General features: G+C 68.2%; 14 protein-coding genes across 14 annotated transcripts; 5 read left to right on the top strand and 9 right to left on the bottom strand.

Moving 5' to 3' along the window:
• Nucleotides 1–229: 229 nt before the first annotated feature.
• On the top strand, nt 230–1,883 carry MICPUCDRAFT_57274 (uncharacterized protein; the record flags this gene model as incomplete). Its single annotated transcript, XM_003058073.1, has 2 exons — nt 230–440; nt 607–1,883. 2 exons carry the CDS (start codon nt 230–232, stop codon nt 1,881–1,883), a joined length of 1,488 nt encoding a protein of 495 aa, XP_003058119.1.
• A 94-nt stretch (nt 1,884–1,977) lies between these two features.
• Nucleotides 1,978–2,968, bottom strand: MICPUCDRAFT_39327 (uncharacterized protein; the record flags this gene model as incomplete). Its single annotated transcript, XM_003057702.1, has 2 exons — nt 1,978–2,454; nt 2,660–2,968. The coding sequence occupies 2 exons, from the start codon at nt 2,966–2,968 to the stop codon at nt 1,978–1,980; spliced, it is 786 nt and encodes a 261-aa protein (XP_003057748.1).
• Nucleotides 2,969–3,150: 182 nt separating this feature from the next.
• MICPUCDRAFT_39326 (uncharacterized protein) lies at nt 3,151–3,759 on the top strand (the record flags this gene model as incomplete). Its single annotated transcript, XM_003058072.1, has 1 exon — nt 3,151–3,759. One exon carries the CDS (start codon nt 3,151–3,153, stop codon nt 3,757–3,759), a length of 609 nt encoding a protein of 202 aa, XP_003058118.1.
• Nucleotides 3,760–3,875: 116 nt separating this feature from the next.
• Nucleotides 3,876–4,409, bottom strand: MICPUCDRAFT_11487 (uncharacterized protein; the record flags this gene model as incomplete). The annotated part of the gene is made up of 1 exon (XM_003057701.1): nt 3,876–4,409. A coding segment is annotated over one exon (534 nt), but the record flags the coding sequence as incomplete, so codon positions are not given.
• Nucleotides 4,410–4,994: 585 nt separating this feature from the next.
• MICPUCDRAFT_57269 (uncharacterized protein) lies at nt 4,995–5,800 on the bottom strand. Its single transcript, XM_003057700.1, has 2 exons — nt 5,677–5,800; nt 4,995–5,538 (listed from the first exon to the last, which is right to left on the bottom strand). Exons 1-2 carry the CDS (start codon nt 5,773–5,775, stop codon nt 5,113–5,115), a joined length of 525 nt encoding a protein of 174 aa, XP_003057746.1. The 5' UTR covers nt 5,776–5,800; the 3' UTR covers nt 4,995–5,112.
• A 422-nt stretch (nt 5,801–6,222) lies between these two features.
• On the top strand, nt 6,223–8,301 carry MICPUCDRAFT_32976 (carbohydrate-binding module family 48 protein; the record flags this gene model as incomplete). The annotated part of the gene is made up of 5 exons (XM_003058071.1): nt 6,223–6,304; nt 6,472–7,367; nt 7,545–7,687; nt 7,772–8,010; nt 8,125–8,301. Exons 1-5 carry the CDS (start codon nt 6,233–6,235, stop codon nt 8,299–8,301), a joined length of 1,527 nt encoding a protein of 508 aa, XP_003058117.1. The 5' UTR covers nt 6,223–6,232.
• A 511-nt stretch (nt 8,302–8,812) lies between these two features.
• On the top strand, nt 8,813–11,465 carry MICPUCDRAFT_67350 (uncharacterized protein; the record flags this gene model as incomplete). The annotated part of the gene is made up of 2 exons (XM_003058070.1): nt 8,813–10,056; nt 10,241–11,465. The coding sequence occupies 2 exons, from the start codon at nt 8,813–8,815 to the stop codon at nt 11,205–11,207; spliced, it is 2,211 nt and encodes a 736-aa protein (XP_003058116.1). The 3' UTR covers nt 11,208–11,465.
• A 66-nt stretch (nt 11,466–11,531) lies between these two features.
• MICPUCDRAFT_57266 (uncharacterized protein) lies at nt 11,532–12,026 on the bottom strand (the record flags this gene model as incomplete). Its single annotated transcript, XM_003057699.1, has 1 exon — nt 11,532–12,026. One exon carries the CDS (start codon nt 12,024–12,026, stop codon nt 11,532–11,534), a length of 495 nt encoding a protein of 164 aa, XP_003057745.1.
• Nucleotides 12,027–12,147: 121 nt separating this feature from the next.
• On the bottom strand, nt 12,148–12,971 carry MICPUCDRAFT_57265 (uncharacterized protein; the record flags this gene model as incomplete). The annotated part of the gene is made up of 2 exons (XM_003057698.1): nt 12,148–12,581; nt 12,837–12,971. 2 exons carry the CDS (start codon nt 12,969–12,971, stop codon nt 12,225–12,227), a joined length of 492 nt encoding a protein of 163 aa, XP_003057744.1. The 3' UTR covers nt 12,148–12,224.
• Nucleotides 12,972–13,106: 135 nt separating this feature from the next.
• MICPUCDRAFT_32972 (aminotransferase) lies at nt 13,107–14,622 on the bottom strand (the record flags this gene model as incomplete). The annotated part of the gene is made up of 1 exon (XM_003057697.1): nt 13,107–14,622. Exon 1 carries the CDS (start codon nt 14,412–14,414, stop codon nt 13,107–13,109), a length of 1,308 nt encoding a protein of 435 aa, XP_003057743.1. The 5' UTR covers nt 14,415–14,622.
• A 194-nt stretch (nt 14,623–14,816) lies between these two features.
• On the bottom strand, nt 14,817–15,926 carry MICPUCDRAFT_57263 (uncharacterized protein; the record flags this gene model as incomplete). The annotated part of the gene is made up of 1 exon (XM_003057696.1): nt 14,817–15,926. The coding sequence occupies one exon, from the start codon at nt 15,924–15,926 to the stop codon at nt 14,817–14,819; it is 1,110 nt and encodes a 369-aa protein (XP_003057742.1).
• Nucleotides 15,927–16,344: 418 nt separating this feature from the next.
• MICPUCDRAFT_57262 (uncharacterized protein) lies at nt 16,345–17,031 on the top strand (the record flags this gene model as incomplete). The annotated part of the gene is made up of 1 exon (XM_003058069.1): nt 16,345–17,031. One exon carries the CDS (start codon nt 16,345–16,347, stop codon nt 17,029–17,031), a length of 687 nt encoding a protein of 228 aa, XP_003058115.1.
• Nucleotides 17,032–17,139: 108 nt separating this feature from the next.
• Nucleotides 17,140–20,744, bottom strand: MICPUCDRAFT_57261 (uncharacterized protein; the record flags this gene model as incomplete). The annotated part of the gene is made up of 2 exons (XM_003057695.1): nt 17,140–20,514; nt 20,634–20,744. 2 exons carry the CDS (start codon nt 20,742–20,744, stop codon nt 17,140–17,142), a joined length of 3,486 nt encoding a protein of 1,161 aa, XP_003057741.1.
• Nucleotides 20,745–21,177: 433 nt separating this feature from the next.
• MICPUCDRAFT_47038 (uncharacterized protein) lies at nt 21,178–26,090 on the bottom strand (the record flags this gene model as incomplete). Its single annotated transcript, XM_003057694.1, has 3 exons — nt 21,178–25,656; nt 25,791–25,880; nt 26,010–26,090. 3 exons carry the CDS (start codon nt 26,088–26,090, stop codon nt 21,178–21,180), a joined length of 4,650 nt encoding a protein of 1,549 aa, XP_003057740.1.
• Between the last annotated feature and the right edge of the window lie 781 nt (nt 26,091–26,871).

Here is a 26,871-nt window from a genome sequence, read left to right as displayed (position 1 = left end):
CTTTTCGTGGGCCCGTCTGCAACAGGCTAACTATTTTCCCATACGGAATCTCTCGCGAGACGCGACGCGCACATCCGGAATTTGTGGCGAGGCCGCCTCCTACTTTCCGCCTGCTGCGCTTTTTCCCGAGCCGTCGGGGCTGTGATTTTGATCGACGTCGACGCTTCGGGGTCACACCCACCCGCACGCCGCGCAGCCGTCCGCTCCGCGACGTCAACGAATGGCGAACATGGCCACAGCAGGCGCGGTCGCCGCCGCGACGCCCGTCCGCGTTCGCGCCAACACCCGGTTCCCAACCCGCGTCGTCGGGAGGGTCGTCGGTAATCGTGGTCGCGTCTCCCTCGTCGCGCGCGCCGCCAAGTCCGCGCCGAAAGCTCCGGCGTCGCCGTCGCCGCCGAACGAGATCCCGCCGCCGCCGCCGGGATACTACCCGCCCCAGGGTACGTCCGAGTCGCGATCGACCGCGCGCGCGCGCGTCTCGTCGCTCGAACGACGCGCGTTTCCCCGAGCGCGTCGCTCGGCGCGCGATCCGCCGATCCAAAAGATTTATCCACTTTCGCGCTCTTCGCTCGCGACTGATGAGACCCCTCTCTCCTCTCTCGACAGGCCCCCCTCTCCCGCTGCCGCCCACCCCCGGGGTGAACGTGGGCGAAGCCGGCGCCCCCGGCGCGCCCCCCGCGTACGGGACGCAACAGGGCTACCCCCCCCAGGGGTATTACTACCCCCCGCCGCCGCCGCAAAAGAGCGGGTCGAACGGGTTCGTGATGATCGGCATCGGCGCCGCCATCGCGATCGGCGTCATGAAGGTCATGGAGTTCGCCGGTGGCAAGAAGGGCGACATGCAGAGCATGATGATGCAGCAGATGATGAAGCAGGCGATGAAGGGCGCGGGCGGCGCGCCGGGCGGCATGCCCGGCATGCCGCCGATGGGCGGCGCCCCGGGGGCGTCGCCGTTCCCGCCGTTCCCGACGCCGACGCCGACGCCGACGCCCGCGGCGGCGGCGGCGGCGGCGCCCGCGGTGGACACGACCGCGACGGCGGTTCCGAAGCCCGCGGCAGCTCCGGCCGCGCCGGCCGCGGCGGCGACGCCGCCCCCCGCTGCGCCGGCGACGCCGCCGCCGTCCACCGCCGCGCCCGGCAGCGGATCGTTCTTCCAAGACGCCGCGGACGCGATGCCGGAGCCGAACCCGGCGCCGAACCCGTTCTCGACCCCGCCGCCGAGCGAGGGCGGGGTCGACGACGAGGCTGATCTTGAGTACATGCAGAACATGCTGCGCAACCCGGAGATGCAGAAGATGATGTACCCGTACCTCCCCGAGATGATGCGTAACCCGGAGACGTTCGAGATGCTCCTCACGAACCCGATGTACAAGGACCAGCTCAAGGGGATCATGAAGCAGATGAAGGAAGGCGGCGGCAACATGGAAGGGATGCCGGACGTGAACTCCCCGGAGGTGCAAGAGCAATTCGCGCAGATGGGGATGACGCCGCAAGACGCGATCGAGAAGCTCATGGCGGATCCGGAGCTCGCGATGGCGTTCCAGAACCCGAAGATTCAACAGGCGGTGATGGACTGCTCGTCGAACCCGAACAACATCATGAAGTACCAGAACGACCCGGAGATCATGAACGTCTTCATGAAGCTCGCGACGATGTTCCCGGGCGCCGCGGGCGCGGGCGCGGGGATGAACCCGATGGCGGGCGCGGGGATGCCGGGGGCGCCGCCGATGGACGCGACGGCGGCGCCGGTCGTCGAGCCTATCGTCGAAGCCGCGCCCGCGGCGCCGGTCGCGGAGGCGGCACCCGCAGCGGAGGCGGCGCCGGTCGCGGAGGCGGCGCCGGTCGCGGAGGCGGCGCCCGCGGCGGAGGAGAAGAAGGACTAGAAGCGCGAACGCCGACGCTGAATTTTTAATACCGCACGCGCGCGAAGAGCCACCATAATACGATACCCCCGCGTCCTCCTCCTCCTCCTCCTCCTCACTTCCCGTAGTTATCGCACGCCGGCGACGCGGCGAACGTCTTCATCTCCTCCATGTCCACCGCGCTCGATATCAACCTCCTGCACCGCTCCCCGGACGCCTTCTTCATGACGTCCGCCGGCGCCGCCTCGATGATGCGATCGCACGCCTCCACCGCCGCCGCGAACGACGCCTGCGGGACTTCCTCCTCGCCGAACGGCGTCCCGTCCGCGACGTACTTCGCGAGGACGGTCAAGTTCTTCGCGCCCAGCAGCACGTCCTCCATCGCGCCCAGTCCGTTCGCGGGCACCGCGCCGTCGCCGTCGCCGTCGACGCCGACGCCGACGTCGACGACTTCCCCGAACGACGTCGCGATCGTCACGGGAAGCACCGCGGTCATCGTCTTCGCCTTGTCCGCGTACCTCGGGAGGAGGTTCATCACGCGCGACCTGCGGCCGCCCTCGGGGAGGCCCTGGAGCTCCATCGCGGAGACGATCTGGGAGGAGGGATGAGGGGGGGGGAGCGCGGAGGGCGGTGGACGGGCGGAGGTGGTCGGGACGGGACGTCAGCGCGCGGCGGGACGGACGCGCCGCGGACGAACCGCCGCCGCGGGGCGACGGACGGATCGATCGACGCGACGGTTCGGTATTCGGAACGATCGAACTAGCGGAGAGCGACGCGCGACGCGTCATCGCGCGCACCGCGTCTCTGCCGTCCATGAGCCCGATGTACGCGTTCACCGGGGTGACCGTCGTCGCGTTCACCTCGACCGCGCGCGCGGAAGAGGACGACAGGAGCGGGATCGTCGCGACCGTGGACAGGAGCAGCGCGCGTCGCGACGGCGTCGACGACGACGACGACGACGGCGACGATGACGTGTTCTCCGCCGTCGCGTCGCGACGCGGCGCCGCGCGCGCGTTCGCGGCGGCGCGACGCGTCCGCGCGTCGCGCGCGCGTCTCGCGGGCGCGGGCGCGCGGGGCGCCGCGCGAAGGCTCGTCGTGGAGGCCATCGTGCCGAGCTCTCGAGGGTGTGGCGCCGTCTTCGAGCGCGCCCGTCGTTTTATCCCGAGTTCCTGCTGCTAGCGCTGTGTCGCCGTCGTCGGAAGGGGACTTTCGAGAAAGGAATGGGGCGCATTGTTACCGCCGCGCCCGCACGCCGACGACGCCGCGGGTTCGTCCACCACGCCCCGCGATGACTGAGCTGAAGATGTCGTGGGTCGGAAGATGCGGCGGCTGCGGCAAGGAGCTGCGCATGAAGGACGACCCCCCGCCGGCGGCGTGCGCGAGGTGCAAATCGCGCTGGTACTGCGGAAAAGATTGCCAGGTGAAAGATTGGCAGCGCGCGACGAACGGGCACAAGGAGATGTGCGCCGTGCTCGCCGCGCTGACGGCGAAGAACGACGACAAGGCGATGCATCGGTCGATGAAGACGGTGGACTCCACGAGCGAGGACCTGTTGAGTCGATGCAACGAGATACTCGAGAAGCAGACCAAGCCGGGGATGCAACTCCGCGAGATGATCGAAGACGTGGTCCGGAAGCAAAAGAGCTCGAAGAAGTCGCGGCACCTCATAATGATGGGCGCGAGGACGATCGAGGACAACCAGTGCACGCTCATGGCGCTGGACGAGAAACAGGTGAAGGAAATGTTGAAGGACGACCCGGACTTCGCCAGGCACGCGAACTTGGTGTCGTCGTACGACCCGTCCACCGAGCTCGTGATCGCGTTCGACGTCGAGTCGCCGCCGAATTACATCGTATTCCGAGCCGCGATGAAGGACCTGCCGCACGGGGGATATTAACCTTAACGTATACTACTGTAACCTAACGTACTGTACATGTAGTAGCCCTAGCTCGCGCGTTGCGCGGGCGTCTATCATCGCGGCGTCTCCTTCTTCCCCTTCGACGCCTTCGCCGCGTCCGCGGCGGCCCACATGTACATGCTCGCCAACGTCTTATACGGCGCCCACGAAGCCGCGATCTCGCGCATCTTCTCCTCCTTCGGCGGGTCTCTCAGTCCGTACGCGATCATCATCCCCTGCCTCACGCCGAAGTCCTTCACCGGAAGGACGTCCGGGCGATTTAAATAAAACATCTGGAACATGTGCACGCTCCACTCGCCGATGCCTTTCAGCTCCAGGAGCGTCGCGGTCGTCTTCTCGTCGCTCATCGCCTCGAGCGCGTCATCCGTCAACGCCGGGCGGCGACCGTCGTCGTCGTCGTCGTCGTCGCCGCTCGAGAACCGCGCCGCTAACCCGCGCAGGTACTCCAGCTTCCTCGCGGATAACCCGCACGCGCGCAGGTCCTCGTCTTTCGCGCGCGCGAACGCCTCCGGGGTCATCGCCGTCTCGTCGTCCTCCGCGCCGACGGCGCTCCGCACGCGGCCGAAGATGGTCGCCGCCGCGGCGCCGTTGAGCTGCTGAAAGACGATCGCCCTCGCGAGCGACCGGAACGCGCGGTTCGGCTCCGTCGCGCGCGCGCGCGCTTCCTGGCACGACGCGATCCTGGGGAGGACGCCGTGCGTTCGAATCAGCGCCGCCATCGTCGCGTCCGCGGCGGAGACGGACGCCAGCGCGCGCGCGACGTCGACGTCTCCGAAACGGAGTCCGTCGTCGTCCTCGGGCGTTCGCGGGACCGCGTCCTCGACGGGCGGGACGGCGCGCGCGCGCTTCGCCGGCTTCGCGGGTTTGATCGGCGACGGCGTCTTCGGAGGCTTCGCCGGGGATTGCGGCGAGGCGGTCTTCGTCGCCGACGCTCTCGCTCTCGCGCGTCGCGACGGCGGATCTTCGGTCGCGCGTCGTTTCGGAGGCATCGTGACGGAAGCGACGGCGCGCACCGCGCGCGCGCGCGAGGCGAAGGGCTCGGGCGCGCGCGAGCGACCGCGCGCGAGCGCACGAGCGAGCGCGGAGGAGAAGAACGTCGACGCCGAGCGCATGCGACGACCCCGCGCGCGGGGCTAGTGTTCGCGAGGACTCCGAAGATCGATCCGAAGTTCAATTCAGGTTTCGTTCGTTGGGCGATGCAAAATCGTCGCGTTGTTCGAGGCGTCTTCTTTCGTTACATCGACGCCGCGCTCGCTATAAGATACCCGCATCTCCGCCCACCCCCAACACGTCGCACCGTCCACGCGGCGACCTCTACCGCTCCACCTAGTCCTAGGCAGGACTAGGTCCGAGATAAGGTTCCTTCATCGTTGCGACGCAAAATATTTCGTTGTGGTCGATGCGCAGCCCGACGACTTTCACGCGCACCTCGATATCCTTCACGATCCTGTGCGAAATGTCCGTCTTGTCGACGTACGCGTTCTCGTCCACGCTCTCGAACACCATCTCTTCCGGCACGAGCTGGTTCGAGACGAACAATTTCAGCGGGCCGGCCTCGGCGAAGAACCCGAACTTGGTCACCTGCACGACGACGCAGTCCAAGACTTCGTTTTTGAACGGGCGAAACGCGATGGCGCTGTACTTGACGTGGAACTTCGCGCGCGCGGTGCCGTCGTCCGTGATCATCCCCTCGCTGATGTGCACGATATTCGTCACCATGACGATGTACCCGTGTCTCCCCGTGCAGCTTCCTTCGACCTGTGAGAGAGGGAGGGAGGGAGGCGCGTTCGATCGATCGTGAGAAGGGACGGATTGGAATTTAGGGTTCGACGGGAGGCGCGATCGAGCGGCGTCGCGCGACTCGAAGGCGGCGTCGAGGGTCCGCGAGACGCGCACCTCTTGCCGGACCCGCGACTCGATCATCTCCCGCATCCGCTTCCCGAAGTACATCGGCTCTAGGACTATGTTCTTCTCCTGCTCGATGTGAAAAAACATCGCGCCCTCTCTCCGCGATCGCCGACGCGCGTCGCCCCGCCCGCGAGATCTACCGCCGCGTCGCTCCGCGCGCGCTCGCGGTCGTCGTGCTCCTCCTCCCGCGCGGACCTTCCGAGCGCGTGCGCGAAGGACTCGGCGTCGCCGGCGATCTGCCCGACGAGGCGCGCGGGGGTGTGTCGTGTCCTCCGCGCGCGGCGTCGCGTTCCGTCTACCTGACGCGCCCATACCCAGATCAACTCAGGGCCATTCCAGTTTATCGGTCGGTCAGTTGAATGGGACCGCGATCAAATGTTGAAACCGGGCGGTGGGTGAAAAACGCGCGTGTAGAAAGCAACTTCTCGGTCTTCGCCGCCGCGTGCTGACTCGTCGGGTTGCCGATCGATGCGTTTGAACGCGGTCGCCGCGGAGCTCGGGCGCAGTGCGAGCGGCGTCGCACGCCCTCGTCCGGACGCGCGCGATGGCGCAGCCGGCGATGTACGAGCAGATGGTCTTCCCGACGCGGTTCGTCTGGGCGTACGGCGGCAAGCAGGCGCGTCGCCCCGCGCGCGCCTCGGTCTCCCTCGCCCGCGTTGTTATGCCTCTTTTCTCGCTCTCGGGGCAATTCTCGCGTTCGCTCGCCTCCCCCCCTCGCGCGCGCTCCCTCCATCGATCATCCCCTGACGCCTCCGTCCCCGCGGCCTTTGAATCCCCCCGCAGGTGCACCTGTGCGGCTCGTTCACGAACTGGCTCGAGACCGTCCCGATGGCGATCGAGCCGAATCCCACCGGCGGCGAGGTTTTCGCCGTCGTGTGTAACCTACCGCCCGGGTACCACCAGTACAAGTTCATCGTCGACGGCGAGTGGCGTCACGACGAGAACCAGGCGTTCATTCAAGATCCTCTCGGGAACGTGAACAACTGGCTGTTCGTGAAGAAGCCCGGCGCGGCGAACGAGCCGAGCCCGGGACAGGGGATACCCATCCCGCAGCCGCGGGAGGGCGGCGCGGGGGGCGGCATGGACTGGATCGGCAGCTCCATGGGCGGACTGCAGATCAAGCGAAACAGCGAGGGCGTCATCAAGCAGCCGGGTCCCGCGTCCTCGTTGGCGCCGAGCGCGATGGGAATCAAAGGCATCGCGGGGGTTTCGGACGGCGACCAGGACACCTCGAGGGCGCGCGTGTTGGAGTTTCTGCAGCGGCACACCGCGTACGAGCTCATCCCGGAGAGCAACAAAGTCGTCGTGTTGGACACGAAGCTCCCGGTCCGCCAGGCGTTCCACGCGTGCCACGAGCAAGGGATCATGGCCGCACCGCTGTGGGACGAGCGCGCGCAGGAGTTTGTGGGGATGTTGTCCGCGGGGGATTTCATGGACATCGTGCGCGTCATCGGGCCGTCGTTGGCGTCGAGCGCGATGAGCGAGGCGCAGTTGGATCAGCACACGATCGCGATGGTGCGAGAAGAGAAAGCCGCGGAGACGGGGACCTCGCCCGCGCCGCTCGTGAGCGTCCGGCCGGAGGACTCGCTGCACTTAGTCACGCTGACGCTCATGCAAGGCCGGCTCGCGATGGCGCCGGTGCTGAGCTACGGGAGCCACCCGCCGAGAGGGCAGACGCCGTCGAACTCGCCGCTCACGTCCGCGAGCGGCCTCGCCGCCGCGGGCGGGGGCGGGGGCGGGGGCGGGGGGGACGGAACCACCCCAGGGAGCGCGGGCTGCGCGGGGGGGCACGACGCGAGCGGTGGCGGCGCGGGCGTCGGAGGCGGCGTCGGCGCGTTCGCCGGGCACAGACAGAGCACGGCGCAGCTTCTGCACCTCACGAACCTCGCGGAGGTGTTCGCGTGTTTGGTCCGGCACTTCCGCGGCGTCCCGAGCGCGCTGCCGCTGTTCTCGCAGCCGATCGGGGCGCTGCCGATCGGGACGTGGACCGCCGCGCTCGGTGGATTCCGAGGGTCGCAGCGGCAGCCGGGCGGGGGGGGGAACCCGGCCGCCGGGACGGACGGGATTGGCGCGGGGGGGCAAGACGCGTCCGCGTCGCAGTCGACGCCGATTCCCGGGCTTCTCCCGGTGAAGGCTATCCTTCCGTCGTCCACGGTCGAGGACGCGTTTAAGATGATGCCAGGGTGCGGCGCGCTGCCGGTCGTGGACGAGGCTGGGCGGTTAGTCGACGTCTACGCGCGCGCGGACGTCATCCTCCTCGCGGCGGAGAACACGTACAGACGCGTGAGCTTGAGCGAGTTTACCGTCGCGCAGGCGTTGCAAGTCGGGAGGGCGCCGACGGCGGAGCAGCGACGCGCGGCGGCGGAGTACGCCGCGCACGCGGCCGCGGCGGCGGCGGCGGTGGGAGCGCAACCCGCGGGTTTAACGCCGCCGCAGCGGGCGTTACCGACCCCACGGGCGCACACGTGCACGCGAGGGGACACGTTGCGCGCGGTGGTGGAGGCGTTGAGTTTGCCCGGCGTTCGACGGCTCGTCGTCGTGGACGCCAACTCGCACGCGGTCGAGGGCGTCGTGTCCTTGTCCGACGTCGCCGCGTTCTTGTTGCAGACGTAGGTAGAGCTCGAGAGCGAGGCGGGCGGCTTAGATTTTAACCGATAAAGTGCGATCGTCGACGCCTTCGCGCGCGCGACGACGACTGAAAAAACCAAACGCGCAGCACGGCTCGCCTCGTCGTTTGGCTGAATCCAACCCGGCCACGGCCCACGAAATGACCCGCGGCGCGGCTCCCAAAATCGAGCCGCGGGCGCGTCCGCGACGATCGTCGCGGTCACAACGCGCGCGCACCGCTCGGTGTGGCATCGCGCGTCGCAGCGAGCGATACGATGAGGTGAGAGAGCACGATGACGCGCGATCGACCGCGTCGGGCGTCGCGCGCGCGCGCGCGGCGCGCGATCATCCGCCGCCGCGTCAGACGTCGCTCGCTTTTTCCCCGCGCGATCCGATCGCCGCGTCGGCGCGCTCGAACCCCCCCTCGTCGACGCGATCTGACGCCGCGCCCCCTCGTTCTCTCGCGACGATTCTCAGCGGATTCTTCGGAGGCGGCGTCCCCGCGCCCAAGCCCGCGATGGGCGGCGGCTTCTTCGGCGCGAGCGACGGCGCGGACATGGAAGAGCTCGGGGGCGATCTCGAGGACGACCCGACGGAATTCGAAGGCGCGATCGAGGAGGTGGACATCCCGTCGACGCGCGACGAGGAACTCCTCGGCGGCATCTTCGGCGCGACGTTATCCATCGCATCGCGCGACGTCAACTCATACGTCAAGCCGAAGCCGGCGCTGCTGACGCCGCAGGATCTGATGGGCGCGGCAGCGCAGCCGCCGGGCGGGCCTCCCTCCGCCTTCGCGCGGCAGCAAGCCGCGTTCGAAGCGGAGAGAGCCGCGTTCCAGCGTCAGATGGCGCAGGGCGGGCCGCCGATGGGCCCGCCCGCGGGAAGCGCGCCGCCGATGCCGCCGCCGGGGATGCTGCGTAACATCGGCCCGCCGCCGCCCGGGATGGCGCCGAGGGGGCCGCCCGGCGCGGGCGCGGGAATGGGAATGGGAATGGGAATGGGCGCGGGAATGGGCGCGGGCGCGGGCGTGCCGCCCCCGGGGATGCCGCCGCCGATGGGCCCGCCGCCGGGGATGATGGGTGGGAACGGCGCGTTCCCGCCGCTCGGGTCGCATCCCCCGCCGCCGGGGATGCGCGGCGGCCCCCCGCCGCCGCACTTCCCGCCGCCCCACCACGGAGGACGCGGACGCCATCACCACGACCAGCGGTTCCCGCCCCCCGCGCCGACGCACGGCGGCGGCGGCGGCGGACGACGCGGGGACGTCCCGGAGTGGGCGGACGGATCCATCGTGGGCGGCGGCGGCGGCGACATCCCCGGGATGCCCGGCGTGCCGATGGGGCCGAACGACGACGACGCCTTCGGCCCCGGTTCCGGCAGCTTTGGCGGCGGCGGCGGGACGCGACAGGGCGGCGGCCGCGGCGGCCGCGGCGGAGGCAGACACGGGCACAACCAGCGCCACAACCATCGCAACCGCAGCGCGAAGCTCATGACCTCGGACGAGATCGAACAGATCCTCCGGATTCAGTGGGCGGCGACGCACCCGCTCGACCGCGCCGCGTACGACCACGACTACTACTACCAGTGCTGGCTCCACTCCAACAACCGCGCGAAGCTCAAGGAGCCGTTCGCGCCGTCGGAGCTGCGAGAGCTCGCGCCGCAGGCGAAAGAGGCGAGGGCGCCGACCGCGTTCGTGACGTTGGACGGCCTCGGCCGCGTGCCGTTTTCAAACTTGCGCGCGCCCAAACCGCTTCTGGACGTCAGGCGCGTTCTATACACTGGTCCTCATACGACCGCGTTGGCGTTGTGAACGCCGATCCTTAAGGACTTTTGCCGTCGTTTTTCTCCGCCCACCCGTCGCTTTCAATCCTCGACCGCGACGCCTTTCAACTTGCACTGACGCCTTTCAACTCCACCCCGACGTTCGCTTGTATGGAACGACCGTCAGCGGCAAAGGCGAAGTCGACGGCGGCGCCGGACGCGAGGCGGACGAGAACCAAGCGGGCGGCAGACGGCTCGAACAGGAGCCTCTGCTCGCCGCGCGGATCATGATCGAGGACGGGATGTGCCTCCTGCTCGACGTGGACGACATCGATCGGCAGGTGGAGGAGGGCGTCGCCGCGGAGGCGCCCGCGGCGATGGCGCGGCGGCGAGACTTTCTCTTGGAGGGCCTCGCGGGGACGCTCCGCGTTCCCGCGACGCCGGTCCTGAACGCGCAAGCGCGGAAGCGCGGCGACTCCGACGCCGTGTTCGAGCGCATCGCGACGCTGCACAAGGGCAGGGTCATGCTCGCGAAGCTCTTGCCGCGGCTGCGGAGCGGGTGCTCCGCGGCGGCGTCTCTCGTCTGGGCGGTGATGCGTCACTCGCCGACGCTGTTGAAGGAGGGCGAGAAAGCCGCGGTCGCCGCCGCCGCCGCCGCCGGGAACGAGGCGTCCGCGAACAACAGCGCCGCCGAGCTGGCGAAGGAGACCGCGGTCGCGATGTCGAACTTATCCTACGCCGCGACGTCGTCCGCGATCGAGGCGCTCGCGTCGGCGGCGATGGCCGCGGACGCCGCGGGGTCGCTGCCGTCGTTCGCCGCCGCGTCGGGACCCGGCGCCGGGATGGCGTCGCTCGCGCGCGCGGTGCTGGAGCAAGGCAGCAGGCTCGGCATCCTCGGCGCGGACTACGACGCCTCGCCGGAGTGGTCCGACTGCTTCACGACGTTGTTTAACATCCTCGACGCGCACCTCGCGACGCTCGAGAAGTACCACGTCGCCGCCAAGGGCGGGGAGAAGAAGCTCGCGGCGTCCATCGCGGAGCGCGCGGGCGCGGAGAAGCTGGAGCTGCCGCGCGATTTGCTCCGCGCGTGCGTGCCGCACTGCACCGCGGAGCAGCGGGAGACGATCCGCGTCCGGATCCAATCGTGCCAGTGATGGACGCGCCGGCGACGACGAACAAAGTCTGATCGGCGGCTGGGAGCACTATTTTTTCGCTCCGCGAAAGCCGCCGACGACGAGGGAGCGCACGGCGTTGGGTGGTTTTTCTTTTTTCTGGAACCTCCACGGCCGCGGCCACGTGCGATCTCATTTGCCTTGTAGCCGTCGAACGGACACGGGCGCGTGCACTTTTTGACCCGGCACGCGCCGCGTTCGACGAGAACGTTCTTTTTTGGAAATAAATTCACCCTTGTTAAAATTACACCGCCAAAGGTCGCGCCGCTAAGTTACCTACGTCACGTTCGCCGCGTCTATCGCGCCTCAGCACGCGTGATTCTCCAACTTTGGATACGTCAGACTCACCTTCACGCCCTCGTCGTTCGGACGCGTCGCCGCCGCCTCCGTCTCCGCCGCCGGCGCCGGGAGCTCGAGCGTTTCTCCGTCGTCGTCGCCCTTCTTCTCCTCCTTCTCCTTCTCCTCTCCTCCTCCGCTCGCCGCCGCCTCCGTCGCGTTCTTCTCGCCATCCGCGGCGACGATCGCCGGGGTCTTGCACACCCCCCACGACGGCCACACCGGCATCTTCCCGTCCTGGTACTTCAGCGGCGACCCGATGACGACGTTGCTGGACGTGTCCCGGAACTGCCACGCGTACACCTTCCCATCCCGCGGGTCGTACTCGCGGAAATCCTCGGCGTTGATGCTCCGCGGCGCCGCGTTCTGAGGCGGGTGGTACTGCCTTGACGCGATGTACTTCTGCGTCGTCGCGGAGTTGAACCCGCCGTTCGGCGTCGTCTCATTGAGCGCGCGACGCGACATGGCGACGCGTGCGACGCGCGCGGGGCGAAGTGAACGGGGACGGGGCGATTTCAACGCGACGCGATTATTGTCGTCAACGGAAAAGAAAGTTGCTGGACTCGCGCGACAGCGGGACCGGAAGAACACTGGCACAGACGCGACTCGATCGATGCTCGTCGCAGCCGACGCTAACGCTACGCGCGACGCGCTCGCCCGTCGTCACCTCCTCCTCGCCCGCCCCCGCCCCCTCGAGTCCATCTCCACCTCCCCAGTCTCGTCCTGCGCGATCCTGCTCTCCAGCCAGTACCGTTTCTCCCCGTCCTTCACCGCGTTTTTCCCGAGCGGCTCGCGGCGCTTCTCCGCGTCGCCGTCGGCGCCCGCGGGGGACGACGCGAACCCCGTCGGGGGGTACCACTTTTCGTGCAGCTGCACGTAGACTTTCTTGTAGTCCGCCCTTCGGTAGAAGTAATTGTTTTTGCCGTTGCTCGAGCGCTTCTTCTTGCCCTCGTAGTTCACCGTGTGCACGCGTTTCGCCTCGACGTCGTACACAGCCTTGAGGTAGCCCTTCACCTCGGTCTGTGAGGATCGGTCGACGACGGACGGAAGAGGGACGCGACGCGGCGACGACGCGACGCGCGAGTGGTGGGTCGGGGACGTCAGCGAACAGGGAGGACGCGTCGGGCGGGCGACGGGCGGTTCGGGTCGGTCGCGAGGACGACGGCGGCGGGAGCGAGCGCGCGCGGGGGGGAGGGTCGCCGCGCGGACGCCGGAACCCTAGGAAGAAGAATCAGTGAAACGTCGACGCGCGCGCGCCTTCGTCGTCTGCGGCACCGTGATGAACGTCACGACGTTCAGGCCTTCCTTCGCCGCGGTCGGGTTCGGCGCGACGAGGCGCAGGGGGATGTTCGGGAAGTATATCGTCCGCCCCGCGCGCATCAGCGACTCCCAGAACGCGGGCCCCGACATCCTCGCGCGCGGTCGATCTGATGCACTGACGACGACGCGCGCACGATCAGATTTTGGCGCCAGGAAACTAAAAAATTAAAAAAATGAACGAGTCACGCCCGCTCGTGCTCTCGCTCCGTCGCTCCTCATCGGGCGTCATAACTTCGACCTCGTCCCGGTCCAACAGAACGCACCCCCCGCGCGTTCCCCCCCCGCCGCGCTTCCAGACCCGCTCGCGGCCGCGCCCCCGGGAGAAGAAACCGAAACCTCCGCCGCCGGCGTCGTCTCGAAAAACGCCTTCACCGCCTCCACGACGTACTCCCGGTCGCGACGCGTGACCCACCACCCCACGGGCACGCTCACGAGCGTCTTCACGACCTCGTCCAGCACCGGGAGCGGGGTCCTAAACGGCGCGCACACGGAGTGCGTATCGTTCCTCGCGTGCACCTGCGACGTCGCGACGTTTTTGCTCTTCATGAATGTGATAAACGCCGGCTTGTCGCGCACGTGGAAGCTGTACATCCAGTAGCTCGAGCTCGCCCCGCGCGGGACGTCGTTCAAGAGCGTCACGCCGTCGATCCCTCGCAGCGCGCTGTCGTAGTACGACGCGTTCGCTCTGTGCGACGCGAGGATCGTCTCCAGGTGCGGTAAGTTCGCGAGGCCGACCGCGGCGGCGAGGTCGTTCATGTGCATCTTGAACCCAAACTCTTTCACGTCCGACTCTAACCGGTAGTCGTTCTCGTCGTAGTTTTCGCGCGCTCTCGATATCCCGTACCAACGCAACACTTTCGCGCGGTCGTACATCGCCTTCGTGGGCAGCGCGAGCAGCCCGCCGTCGCCCGTGGTGAGGTGCTTGATCGCCTGTAAGGAGAAGATCGCTATCGTCCCGCGCGACGCCGCGCCGACTCTGATTCCGTTCCACTCCGCGCCGATCGCGTGCGCGGCGTCCTCGATCACCGCGGGCCGGAACCCGAACTTCTTCTCCGCGTACTCGCGAACGCGCTCGATCGCGTCCAGATCCACCGGGGTCCCGCCCCAGTGCACGAACTGAATCACCTTCGTGCGCCTCGTCAGCTTTCGCCGCAAAACCTTGACGTCCACGTTCGCGGTGCCGGCGTCGACGTCCACCCACCGCGGGCGAAGCCCGTTCGCGAGTATCGGCCAGTTCGTCGCCGCGCACGTCAGCGCGGTGGTCAACACCTCGTCCCCAGGCTTCAGGCCCGGCCATCTCGACGCGGCGTCCGGCGTTTTGAGCATGTGCAGCGCGATGTGCAGCGCGCTCGTCCCGCTGTTGAGCGAGAGCACGTGCGGGTTGTCGAGGAACGCCGCGAGCTTGCGCTCGAACGCGTCCACCAGCGGCCCTTGCGTCACCGCGCCGGACGCGAGCACCTCCGCGGCGCGCGGTCCCGCGTCGGGGGCGATGAACACCTTGAACAGCGGGAGCTCCTCTCTCAGCGGCTCCATCGTCGCCGGCGACGACGGAACGACGCGGTTCAAAACGCCGCGTTCAAAACGCGATCGATCGCTTCTGTCGCGCGACGATCGAACGCGCGCGCCGACGCGACCGAACGCGCGTCGCGATCCCCCTCGCGCGTCGACGGCGATCGCGGGACGCGCGCGCGACGCCCCGGACGCCGGCTCGGCGTGCGCGCGACCGCCCCCGCCCGCGCGGCGCCGCGGAAAGTGCGCCAGGCTGGCGACGCGTCCTATGAGAGAAGATGGATGACATCAGATGTCGTCCCGAGCCGAGCGAGCGAGCGAGAGGCTGTGGGCCGCTCGTCCGTCCAAGTCCGGTCTGCGCGTCCGAGCCGTCGCCGGCGGCGCTCGCTCTACACCCGCGCATTACATCGATTCTACCGCCTACGTCTACCCCCCGGCCACAGCGGGCGCGTGCGTCGAGCCCCACACGCGCTCCCACATCGTCGGCGGCGTCGCGGGGGAGACCGGCGCGACGTCCGCCGTCGTCGTCGTCGTCGCCGTCGTCGTCGTCGTCGCCGTCGCCGTCGCCGTCGCCGTCGCGCGTCTCGTCCCGACGCCTTCGAATCGACGCACGCGCGCGTCCACGTCCACGCCGGTCGGGACGAACACCTGCTTCGCCGGCGCTGGACGCACGATCGCCGCGGAGCCTCGACTTCTGTACGGCTGCCGCGTCGGCGTGCATTTCGCGCCGCCGCCGTCGCCGTCGCCGTCGCCGTCGCGCGTCGTCCCCGCCGCTTTCCTCGCGGTGTCCAAGTCGTCGCCGACGTCGACGCGACGGTCGGACGTCTCCGGCGGCGTCCCGGGGGAACACGATCCCCCGCGCGCTCGCGCTTCCACCGCGCCCTCTTCGTCGCGCGACGTTTGCGGCGGCGGCGTCGTCGTCGCCGCCGCCTCTTCAGCGCCCGCGCGCGAGCCGCCGCCGGCGCCAGCTGTACCCGAGAAGATCCGCGCCAGCATCCTCGGCATCTGCCCGCACCCGGTCCTCGCGCGCAGCGTCTCGTCGTCCCACCCGTCGTCGTCGTCGTCGTCGTCGTCCAGGTCGATCGCGCACCCGCGCTTCAACAGGACGTCCGGCACGACCACCCCGCGCGACTTGAGCTCCCGCGACAGCGCCTCCGCTTTCCGCGTCTGCTCGCCGAGGCACTCGAGCGTGTCGTCCATCTGACGCTCGAGCTCGCGCGCGACGCCGTCCGCGATGAGACCCTCGACGCGCCCCAACGCGTCGCGCATCGCGGGGGATATCGCGTAGTCGTCCAGCTCGATCTCCGACGACGTCTCGTCCGCGGAGTCGTCGTCGTCGTCGTCGCGCGCCGCCTCGCGCGTCGGCGTCGGCGTCTCGTACGGTCGGCGCGCCTTCAGCGTGATGGGCGTCGTCCTCATCGCAACGGTCGTGCGTCGCGCGCGCGCGCCTTCGGAAGACGGAAGAGACGGGTCCGACTTCATCTCGCGTCGGACCGCGCGCACGAGCTCGAGCTGGGCGTCGCGTATCAAGTCCATCAGCGCGTCTGCGGCGGGGAGAGGCGGGCGGGGAAGCGGCGGTCAGCGAAGGACGCGACGAACCGTCGCGGAGGAGGAGGGAGGGAGGACGAGGATCTCGTCTTCGTCGGCTCGCGAACGGACACGGGAATGATGATGTTCGCACCCGACACCGTGAGCCGGCCGTCGGAGGAGGTGGACGCGCCGCCGCCGCCTCGCGCCGGGGTGACGACGCCGCTCATGGTCTCCTCGCGCTTCCGCGGCCGTGGCCTGGCCGCGTCTCGCGAGGGAGAGAGTGCGTCGCGGAGCGCGGACCAGAAACAGTACAACGACAGCGACTAGCGACAGCTCAAAAAGAACGCGAGTTCGTCTTCCAAAAGAACGTCGCGTCGCGACGACGCCCATCCACCATTTTCGTCGGCGCGCGCGGCGTCGAACCATGGCGGACGACGGTCCGTTCTTCGAGACGTTCGACGCCACGGCCGCGCGAATCTCGCAGTCGCATCTCGCGGCGAAGCTGAACCAAGGCCCGAGGGACGATGCCGGGCGGTTCAGGATCACCAAGGGCACGAGCTCGCTCGCGACGCCCGAGGAGAAGCGCGCGGAGGAGAACAGAGAGCGAGGCGTGACGCTCGTGGATCCGACCAAGGCGGTGTCCTTGCACACGGTGAAGCGCGCGGCGGACGCGCCCAGGGAGAGGGAGAAGACGAAGAAGGCGAAGAAGGAGAAGAAGGACGGCGACGACGCGGACGACGACGCGGGGCCGCCGTCGTGGCTGAGCCTCGGCCTCGTGGTGAAGATCCTCGACAAGTCGAGCGCGCACAGGAAAAGAAAGGGCGTCGTGAGGAAGCTCCCGAGGAAAGGCGTCGCGGAGCTCGAAGTCCTCGGCGTGGACGCCGCCGCAACGGAGACCGTGGCGGAGAAGCACCTGGAGACGGTCCTCCCCGCGGTGGGGAAGCACGTCAGGGTGGTCAAAGGCGAGGCCGCGGGGAGGGTGGGCGAGCTGAGGAAGATTCACGAGACGCGGTTTCTCGCCGAGGTGGCGCTCGACGCCGCCGACGGCGTGCGGCAACGCGTGGAGTTTCTGCAGTACGACGAGGTGTGCAAGGTCCAAGGGTTGTCGTGACGCGGCGCGGGGGGGGGGACGAGATAACCTTAATTAGCGCGGAAACACCTTCGCACGCGCGTGACCTTAATATCGAAGGTGTTCTGTAGCGCGTACGAGTACGGTAGTCTAAAACACGACGCCGTTGCAGTGAATCGCCCCGCCGGAGGAGCGAAGATGCTCCCTCGCGCGCGACGTCTTCCCGCCGCTCCGCGCGTCGTTCGCCGCCTTGCTCGCCTTGCTCGCCGCCGCCGTCGCCGCGGAGACCGCGTGGACGTACCCAACCTGCCTGCGCTGCGGCCGCACTTTCGCCCCGGAGGCGTCGTACGGCGCCGTCCTCCGCGAGACGCCGCGCGTCGCCGCGACGCCGGGGCCCGGCGGCGGGCCCCCCCACGCGTCCGTCACGAGCGCCTGCCCTCCCCGCGGCGCGCGCCTTCGCGTCGCCGACGCGGGCGCGGCGACGGCGACGGCCGCGGTCGCCATCTTCACGACGCCGACGCGCCGGGCTCCCCCGGGGGCGGAGACGGCGCGATGACGCGACGCGGGTAAGCGCGCGCCGTCCAACGCGTCGTCGAGACGCGTCAACGACGCGAGCAGCGCCGCCTCCTCGACGCTTCGACGGCTGTTGCGCGTCGCGTCCAAGTCCAAGACCGCGTCCACGGTCGCGCTGCGTCGGACGTTGAGCCCGTCGAGCGCGGACCCGCCGGCGGCGTGCGCGAGGCAGTGCGCGTCGAGGCGTCGGAGCGACGCGAGGAGTTTCGCCTCCTCCGTGGAGAGCGACGTCGGCGCGCCCGTCGCGCTCTTCACGCGGTTGACGTATCGCTCGCCGCCGCTCCCGCCGCGCGCGCCGTCGCCGAGAAGTTCGCGCACCGCCCTGCCTTCCGGGGTCTCCGCGAAACGGACGTGTTTCGTCGCGCTCGCGGGCGCGTCGCGTCGGCGGCGGCCTTGCGGCGTCACGCGTTTCGCGCCTTGCACCCGCGGCGTCGGCGACGGCTGCGGCGGCGCGAACGTCTGCCGCTGCTGCTGTTGCTGCTGCTGCCAGCGCATCTGCATCTCGCGCATCTGCCACTGCTGCTGCTGCATCATCGCGTGGTGATGGTGATGCTGCTGCTGAAGCTGAAGCTGCGCGGGGTACATCCCCCAGTGCTGCGGAGGCGGCGGCGACGGTTGGTACGGATGGTGGGTCGCAAAGTTTGGCTGACGCGCGAACGCCGCGGCGTGGCCGAACCCCAACCCCGTCGGGCTCGGGCGAGTCCCCGGGGGCGCGTACACGGGCCCGTGCGACGGCGGCGGCGCGAGCGACGGCACCCGCCGCGGTCCGTGCGCGCTCCTCGACCGCCGCGCCGCCGCGCGCTCAGCCTCTTCCTCCGCCTCGAACGCGGCCAACCGCGCGGCTTCGCGTCGCGACCGTTCCGCGTTTTCCACCGCCGTGGCAAAGTACGACCCCTTCAGCATGAGCGGCGCCTCGGCCATCTTCTTGACCTTCTCCGCGGCGGACATGACTTTGGGCTTGACGGCGCTCGAGGACGCGGTCGCTCGCGCCGCCGCGCGGCGCTGCGCGGAGGCGACGTACCCCGCGTCCGCGGCGGAGAGCTCCGCGCAAAACCGCGGCGGGTCCGGCGACGACGGCGGCTTCAGAGACGACGAAAACGCCGCCGCCGCCGCCTCCTCCTCCTCGTACTCGGACGACGACGACGACGACCCGCCGGGCTCGTAGTCCTCCATATCCTCGTCCGAGAACTCCTCCTCCTCGCGCGGCGCGAGCGGCAGCGCCTTCGACGGCAGCGTCTTCTTCTCCGCCGCGGCGCGTCGCGCCGCCTCTCGCTCCGCGTACGTCTTCGGCGGGTTGAACGGCGCCGCCGCGGGCGGTTTCAACGCGGGCACGTCCGGGCGCTTCACGCTCAGCGCCGGGGGTTTCGTCGGCTTGAACGGCGCGCACGACGCCGCGGCCGATCGCGCGTCGGGGTCGGGGTCGGGGTCGGGGTCGGGACCCATCCCCGACGCGGCCGACATCTCCTCGGAGACGTTCCGTTCGATCGCCTCGAACGCGTCGACGCTGTCGAGGAGCTCCTCCGCGATGGCGGGCGCGGCGACGGCGGACGCGACGGCGCGCTCCATCGCGTGCGCCGCGGAGCGCTTCTTTCCCCACCAGTTCGACTGCTCGTCGCCGTCGAGTTTCTCGAGCTCCGCGAACGAGTCGCGGAAGAGGTTGCTCTTCGCGTCGCGGAACGCCGGAGGGGTCGTCGTCGCGCCGAAGCTCGCGCCGCTCGAGCCCGCGGCGGCGCCCGCGCCGTCGTCTTCGCCGCGTTTGCGACGCTCCGCCGCCGCCGCCGCCGCGTCGCGCATCTTATCCCGCATCTGCTGCAGGCTCATCTCGTCGTCGTCGTCGTCGTCGTCTTCGTCTTCGCCGTCCTTCCACACCGGGGGCGATGGCGGCGGCGCCTCCGCGGGCGCGGGCTCCGGCTCCGGCTCCGGCGCCGGCTCGGGTTCGACCTCGAGGCTATCCCTCACCGACTCCGCGCGCCGCGGCTCCACCACCTCCTCCTCGTCGTCGTCCTCGTCGTCGCTGAGCATAGCTATCCTCGCCGCGACAGCCGCGGCGACCGCCCTGGACGCGGACCCCGCGTTCGATCGCATCGACGGCGTCGACGCCAGAGACGCGCCCGCGGATCCGTTTCCTTGCTCGGACAGCGGCGTAAACGTCGACGGCAAGTGCGCGCGCATCCACCGCCTCGCCTCCATGGCTTTCTCGCCGCCCGCGTGCACGGGACTGAAGTTAGTGAACCCTCGCGGCGGTTCGTTTTCGTTGTCGTTTTCGTTGTCGTTATCGTTATCGTTTTCGATTTCGTCGTCGCGCCGCGTCGCGTGGTACGCCGCTTCATCTGCCAGCGCCGCCGCCGGCGCGCGAATCATCGCGGGTTTCCGAATCCTCAGCACGCGCTTGTTCTCCCGCTGCGGGGGCTTTTCAACCTCGGATAACACGAACGGCCGGTGCGAATCCTCCACCTCGGACATCATATCGCGTCGTTCAGTTTCGGTGAGTATCGCGCCGAGATCCGCCGCCGCGTTCGCCTTGAGCATCTTCCACGGCGCGGACGGCGACGGCGTCGTCGCCGCGGACCGCGCGCGCTTCCCGTCTTCGTCGCCCCCGCCGCCGCCCCCGCCGCCGCCCGCGATTCGCCTCTCCCTCAAAAACCTCCTCAGCTCGCTCGCGGTCGTCGCGCCGTCGTACGGGCTCGCCCCGGCGCCGTCGCCGGTCCTCCCCGACGGCGTCACGCGCGTCCCGAACGCGGTCGCCGCGTGCGGCGCCGGGATCTTGCGTCCGTCCCACGCGCCGCACGCGCGAGTGGGCGCCGGGGATCGACCGTGCTTCGTCCTCGCGGAGGGGGTGTCCCTGTGGAACACCTTGACGTCGCTCGGCGGCGGGGGGGGTTCGGGGGACTTGTGGATGTACGCCGCGGATCGTTCGCGGGCTTCGCGTCGTTCTTTCAGTCGGTTCTTCGCCTGCGACGGGAGCGGAGAGGGCGCGGCTGTCGGCGGCGGGGAATCGCGAATTACGAAAAAAACGGAATGGACCGCGGCGCGGACGACGGGACGCGAGGGGAACGTCGCGAGATTCGCACCATCTCCTCCTCGAGCGCCGCTCTCGCCTTGGCCTTCTTCTCGAAGAGCTCGCGCCGGCGCTTCGTCTCGAGCGCGAGCTGGCGCCTCACGCGTTCGCGCTCGTCCAACATCGCGTCGTCCTCGTCGAATCTCGTCGAAATCTCAGAACGACTCGGCCGCGGGGAAACGCCCGCCGTTGACGCGCGCGGGGACGACCGCGCGGTGACGCTCGCGCCGCGACGCTCGCGCCGCGGCTCGTCTCCTTTCGCGTTCGCGACGGGTTGGCGAGCGCGCGCGCGTCGCCGTCGCTCACCGTCGCCGCGCGCCGCGGGATGTGACCGCCGCGCGCGCGTCGTCGTGGCTTTCGAGAAGCCGCGTGTAAGTAACCGTTGAAAAGGCGTTGACCGCGACCGACCGGCCTCGCTCTTAAAAAAAATTTGACCGCCCGAGCCGAGATCGAAGACGCCGGGGGGGGGAGAGACGAGGCGCGAGCGCGATCGAAAAGACGGCGATGTTTGTTTCATAATATATCGAATATATTGAAAGCCTACTGTACGACGGCGCTCACCTCGGCGCGCCGCACTCCATGCAAAACTTTTGTCCCGCGCGCGCGTACGCCGCGCCGCAGTCGGAGCAAAATCCCGCGCTTCTCGACGCCGCCCCCGCGCTCGCCGGGACGCTCCTCCGCGGCGCGACGCTCCCTCCGCCGCCGCCGCCGCCGTGGCCGACAGTGCTCGGCGCGATCATCGACCGCGCGCGCGCCCGCGCGGACGAGCCGCCGACGTCGCGCCCGGACGGCGTGCTGAACCGGTTACTCGCCGCGAGGTTCGACCGCGGCCCGGGGCGAAAGTACGTCTCCTCCTCCTCCTCCTCCTCCTTCGCGCGTCGCATACTGGACGCGAGCTTATCCCCGCCGCCGCCGGCGTTGCGATAGCCGCTCGCGCCGAGAAGGAACGACGGCTCTTCCTCCGGGGCTAACGAGTCCACGCCGGAGAGCGCGGACGCGCGCGCGAGAACGCCGCGCACGCCAGTCGCGGGCGCCTTGGCGACGATCTCCTCCACGTCCTCCTCCGCCTCGTCTTCGCTGTCGGGGTTCTTCCCGTCGAACATCGCGCGCGTTCGTCGCACGAGCACGGTCGCGTGCGTCGCCGTGTCGTGACCGTCGTCGTCGTAGTCTTTGTCCCACACCGACGACCCGAGAGCGATCGTCCCGACGTGCTCCTCCATCGTGAGCGGCCGCGCTTGCACGCGCCAGGACAAAAACGCCTGGTCCATGACGCGAAACGCGAAGTGGTTGTCCGCCTTGCGCAGGTGCATCGTCCCCCTCTGCGTTTCGAGGCAGACGTTTTTCCACTCCAGGAGGACGTGCCTCGCCGTGTTCTCGAGGTTGCACCCGGCGAGGAGCGCGATCAGGCGCTGCATCGCGAACTTTTTGCGCTTCCCCTCTTGCACGACGGCTCGCCACTTGTTGAGCGTGAAGATCAACGTGGAGCCAAAGGCAAACTCGAGCGCGGAGCGGAGCTTCGCGTCCATCTCGGACGCGAGCTCTTGGGACGTGCGCAGCCACTGTTGGAACGTCGCGCGCTGGAGCATGTGATCGTACAGTTGCGTCGCGGACTGAAACTTCTCGAGCTTCGAGCGGCGGTGCTCGACGTAGTTCCACCAGCGCGAAAAGAACGTCCCCTTCGCGCGCGAAAACGCGCGGCCCAACAGCTTCCTGACGTGGTGCATCTTCCCCGAGTCCACGCGCCAAGACCGCCACGCCGCGGTGATCAGACGTCGTTTCTTCTGTCGCAAAAGCGCGTCGCCGTTCGCGAGCGCGCGCGTCAGCGCGGCTTGCTTGCGGAAAAAACGCTTGTTGCGGATGATGATGAGCCGCCACCCGGCGAACATCCGGTTCAAATTTCCAAACATGATCTGCTTCAGAACGATCCGCAACTTCTCCTCGCGTCGCTTGTCCTCCTTACGAACGCCGCAGAAGTACGTCCACTGCGTGAAGTGCGACCGCGAGTGACGAAGCCGGAAGTGCCTGCACCCGCGCATCGTTCGCATCCAAATCTTGAACGACCGTCGGCCGACGCCCGCGGCGGAGTTTGCCGCGAGAAACCCGCTCTTCGACCGCATCAACTTCGCTCTGACGGCTTCTTCGCCCCACGCCCGCAGCGCGAGTTTCACCGTGCGCTTCAGGCCGTTCCCTAAGATTTGCTTCACGCGCAGCATCGTGTAGGTGTATTTCGTCCACTCCACGAAGCACTTCCTCTGCGAGCTTCCGAAAAACTTGAGCACCGCGGCTTTGTAGTTTGCCCTCTCCTCCTTGACGCCTCTGCGGAAGTCGACCCACTTGAGGAAGTACCGCTCCAGGAGCTGCTCGTTCCCTCTCGTCATCGCGAGCGTGAGCTTCCTCAGAAGCTGCATGTCGTTCATGTACTCGACCCACCTCGCGAACGCGGCGGCGACGGCGCCCATGATGAACTTACGCATCGCGATGCGCAGCCGCCTCGCTTCCTCGACTTTCTCCTCCCACCGCCTAAACGCGCCGTTGATTGTCCTGTTCATCAACAGCCTCACCGCCTTCTCGAGCGTGTCCCTCATGCGGAGCTCAAACTGCGTGTAGTCGTACCACTGCTTCAAGATGAAGCCGGCGCTTCGGTTCATGCGCTTCGCGACGGCTTCGATGACCAAGCGCTTCCGCTCGAGCTCCACGGTCGTGACGTGATACCAGGTGTCAAAAGCTGCTTGCTTCGCGGAGTTCATGAATCGGTTGACGGCTTTCTGAAGCATCTCTTTGAGCTCGAGCGACTCCTCGGTGAAGTCGCACCAGCGCGCGAACGCGCCGGCCATGTTCTTCTTCGTGAAGAACGCGAGCGCCCTGGAAGCGATCGCGCGCGCTTCGATGACTTCGTCGACGTAATCGTGCCACCGCTCCCACGACCCGATGAGCTTTCGGTTGTTGATGCGCGAAATCACCGACCGCATCACGCGTTCCATGCGCGCCGACTCGGACGCGTTGTCGTACCACGTGTGGAAACACCGCCCCTGCAGGGACACCGCGTAGTGCACGAGCGCGCGCATGTGACACTCGCGCATGTGTTTCTTGTGCACCACGATGGAATCCCACTTGTTCCACGCCCCCGCGAGCGTTCGGTTCATGAAGCGCGCCATGATCGACTCGAGCTTCTGACGCATCTCGATGCTCTCTTGCGTGAACTCTTCCCAGCGCCGGAACGCGCCCTCGGTCGCGGCCATCATGAACTTCTTCAGCGCTTTCGCGATGCGCACCCTGTCCTCCTGCGACTCGATCGCGAACTGCTCCCAGCGCTGGAACGCCCTGAGCATCGCGGCGTTGGTGAAATACACCAGCGCCCTTCGCAGGCGCTTGTTCAGCTCCCAGTTTTCCTTGAACGCCTCGAAGCCGTTGTACAGTTCCTTCATGAACCACTTCTTCATCGCGAGCCTCATCTTCTCCTCGAGCGTTCGTTTCTCTTCGATGAGCTCGTACCACTTGTTCCACGCCCCGGCGAGGGTGCGGTTGCTGAAAATTTTCACCGCCTTCAAGAGCCGCGCGTTGTCCTCCTGGAGCTCCACGACTTTGTCTTGCCACTTTTGAAACGCGCGCATCAGCGTCCCGTTCACGAAATACTTCGCCGCCATCCTGACGAGCTGGCAGTGCTCCGCGAACTCGATCCAGCGGTTCCACGCCGCGGCCATCGTGCGGTTCATGAAGTGCTTGATGATCTTACCCGTCTTCTCCCTGAACTCGATCTCTTGCTCCGCGTACTCGACCCACTTCGCCCACGCGCTTCTGAGGCCGCGTTGGGTGATCATCGTCCGCACCGCCTTCTCTAAGACGCCGCGCTGCTCCTGGATCTCATCCACCATCTCGCACCAGCGCGCGAACGCGCCCGCGGCGGCGCGCATCTGCAACCGCGCGATGACGCGTTCGCACTTGCGTCGCATGTCCACCAGCTCGTCGACGACGTTCTTCCACGTTCGAAGCGCGCGCGCGATCTGCGAGTTGAGAATCAACCGGCACGCGCGTCGCATGCGCTCGCGGTCGAGAAACGCGTTCCTCCACGAGAACCACCCGATGCGCATGTGCCGACGCTTCGGAATCTCCAACACGCGCTCGTACGTCGCCTTTTGTTCCAGCCTGACGAGCGTGAAGTGCACCCAGGCTTGGTACGCGCCCGAGAGCGAGCGTTGCATGATGCGTCTCGCGCATCTCTCGAGGACTTCTCTTCTTCGAATGCGCTCGTGGAACGCGCTGCGCCACTTGACGTACGACATGAGCTTGATCCGATGCAGCGTCTGCGCTTCGACGCTGCCGCCGCACTTGGACAGCGCGGCTTCCCTCGCGGCTTCGATCGACCACCCTTTGAACGCCTTCTTCATCGCAGCCTTGCGATGCGCGTCGATCGCTTTCGACTGCGCGCCGACGCGGTTGAATTTGGAAATCTCCCTCCACCACAAGAACCGCATCTTGAGGTTGCTGCCGTACCAAAACCTGAGCGCGTGGAGCTGGAACACGTTCCTTCGTCCGCGCCAACGCGAGAGGCACCGCTTCAGGGTCTGGCACTCCCAAAACGACACGGAGATCATGTAGTTCTCCACCGCAGCCTCTCTCGCGATCCTCAGCGCGCGCAGCGCCGCGGCGTGCCGAACCCACACGCGAAACGACGCCGCGAGGAGTTTAAAGTCCGCGTAGCCGCTCTCCGCGGGGTCTTCGCCGTACTCGGGGTAATAGCCTCCGCCGCCCGTGCCCGGGTGGTAGTGCACCTGTCGGTTGCTCCGCTTCGTCTCCGCCAAGACGCGCTCGCGGACGTCGTAGTAGTCGCTGTCGAACCCGTCTCCGCCGTGGTGCGGCGTCATCCGCGGCGTCCTCGCGGTGAGGCCGGCGCCGGCTTGGTTCAGCCGCGCCTTTTCGCGCTCGTACTTGACCCACCAATTCGGATCCGGGTCCAGCGACAGCTTCAGGAGGAACCGGTAGTAGTGCGTGTCCTCCTCGGGGACGATGCCGTGCTCTTGGAGGACGGTCTCGTACGCCTGCGGGTCGGGGGAACGGTGGACGGGGAGAGTGAGGGGGGCGCGCGAGTGCGTCGACAGACAGACGGAGGTGAAATTCGATCGATCGGATCGGATTCGACGCGACGAATTCTGGCGGAATGGGAATGGCGCACCTTGAGAAGACGCAGGAGCGTGACTTCCCCGCCCGCGCCCGTCTCCGCGACCGCTATTTCCTCCGCATGGTTCAGGATGTCCTCCACGACCTGCGAGAATTGCGCGCGGGGAGGGAAGGAGAGGTCAGCGGGATAGACGCCGAGGAGCTTTGGTCGTGGGAAGATATAATTCTCGACAATCAAGCAGCCGCGGTCGTCGCAGGCGGGGTCGAGACGCACCACGGGATCGATCTGCCGCCAGTCGTAGTTCTTCTGACTCGACGCGCTCGCGCCCCCGCGCGCGCCGAGGCCGCTGGTCATGTCGACCCAGCGCCTCGCGCTCTCCGGTGTCATGCCTTCAACGACGCTGCCGCCCGGGGCGATTTTTTCCCCGATCGATGCGAAGAGACGCGCGCGCGGGCGCGAATCAAATTGCCCCTCCACGAGAGACGCGCGATGGACGTCGCGCCTCCGAACGGACTCGCGCGCGCCTCCTCCGCGAGAACGACGCCGTCCGCGGTCGTATCGGCGACGATACCAACGCCGCGTCCTGCCGCGCGCGCGTTCGACACTGCCGCTCGCGCGCCGACGTCGCGCGTGATCGGCCGAGGGACTGCTAGCTAGGACTCGGCCGACCGTTCAAACCATCGTTCGATGATTGTTATTTTATTCGTCGCTTGGGGCGTTCTCACGCACGAGGCTACGAGGGTGGGGTATCCTCCGGTCGGCGCTCGGACGAGCCTGTTTACCTAGGACCCGAGCGTGACGACGTCGCGAGCGCGGGACGAGACATCGATCGCGCGCGTCAGCGAACGCTCGCGAGCGCGCGTCGTCGTCCCGTCGTCACTCTCCCCGCGCGTGCGCGACGCCAGCCTCCTCGCTCCGCTATGCCGAACCGCTCCCGCGCCGCCTCGCTCTCCTCCACGCCAGGCACGCTGCTACGCGTCGCAGTCCTCGCCGCGAGCGCCGCGAGCGCGCTCGCGGCGCCGACGTCGACCGGACGCGCCGTCGCCGCCGCCGCCGCCGCCACCCCCGAAGGACGCTGGACGCCGTTCCCGTTCCCGTACTGGGGACCTCAGGGGTACGTCATCGGACCGCCGGG

This window comes from Micromonas pusilla (genome assembly GCF_000151265.4).
Source record: "Micromonas pusilla CCMP1545 genomic scaffold MICPUCscaffold_4, whole genome shotgun sequence".
Taxonomy (NCBI): domain Eukaryota; kingdom Viridiplantae; phylum Chlorophyta; class Mamiellophyceae; order Mamiellales; family Mamiellaceae; genus Micromonas; species Micromonas pusilla.
This window is presented reverse-complemented; position numbering and strand designations above follow the sequence as displayed.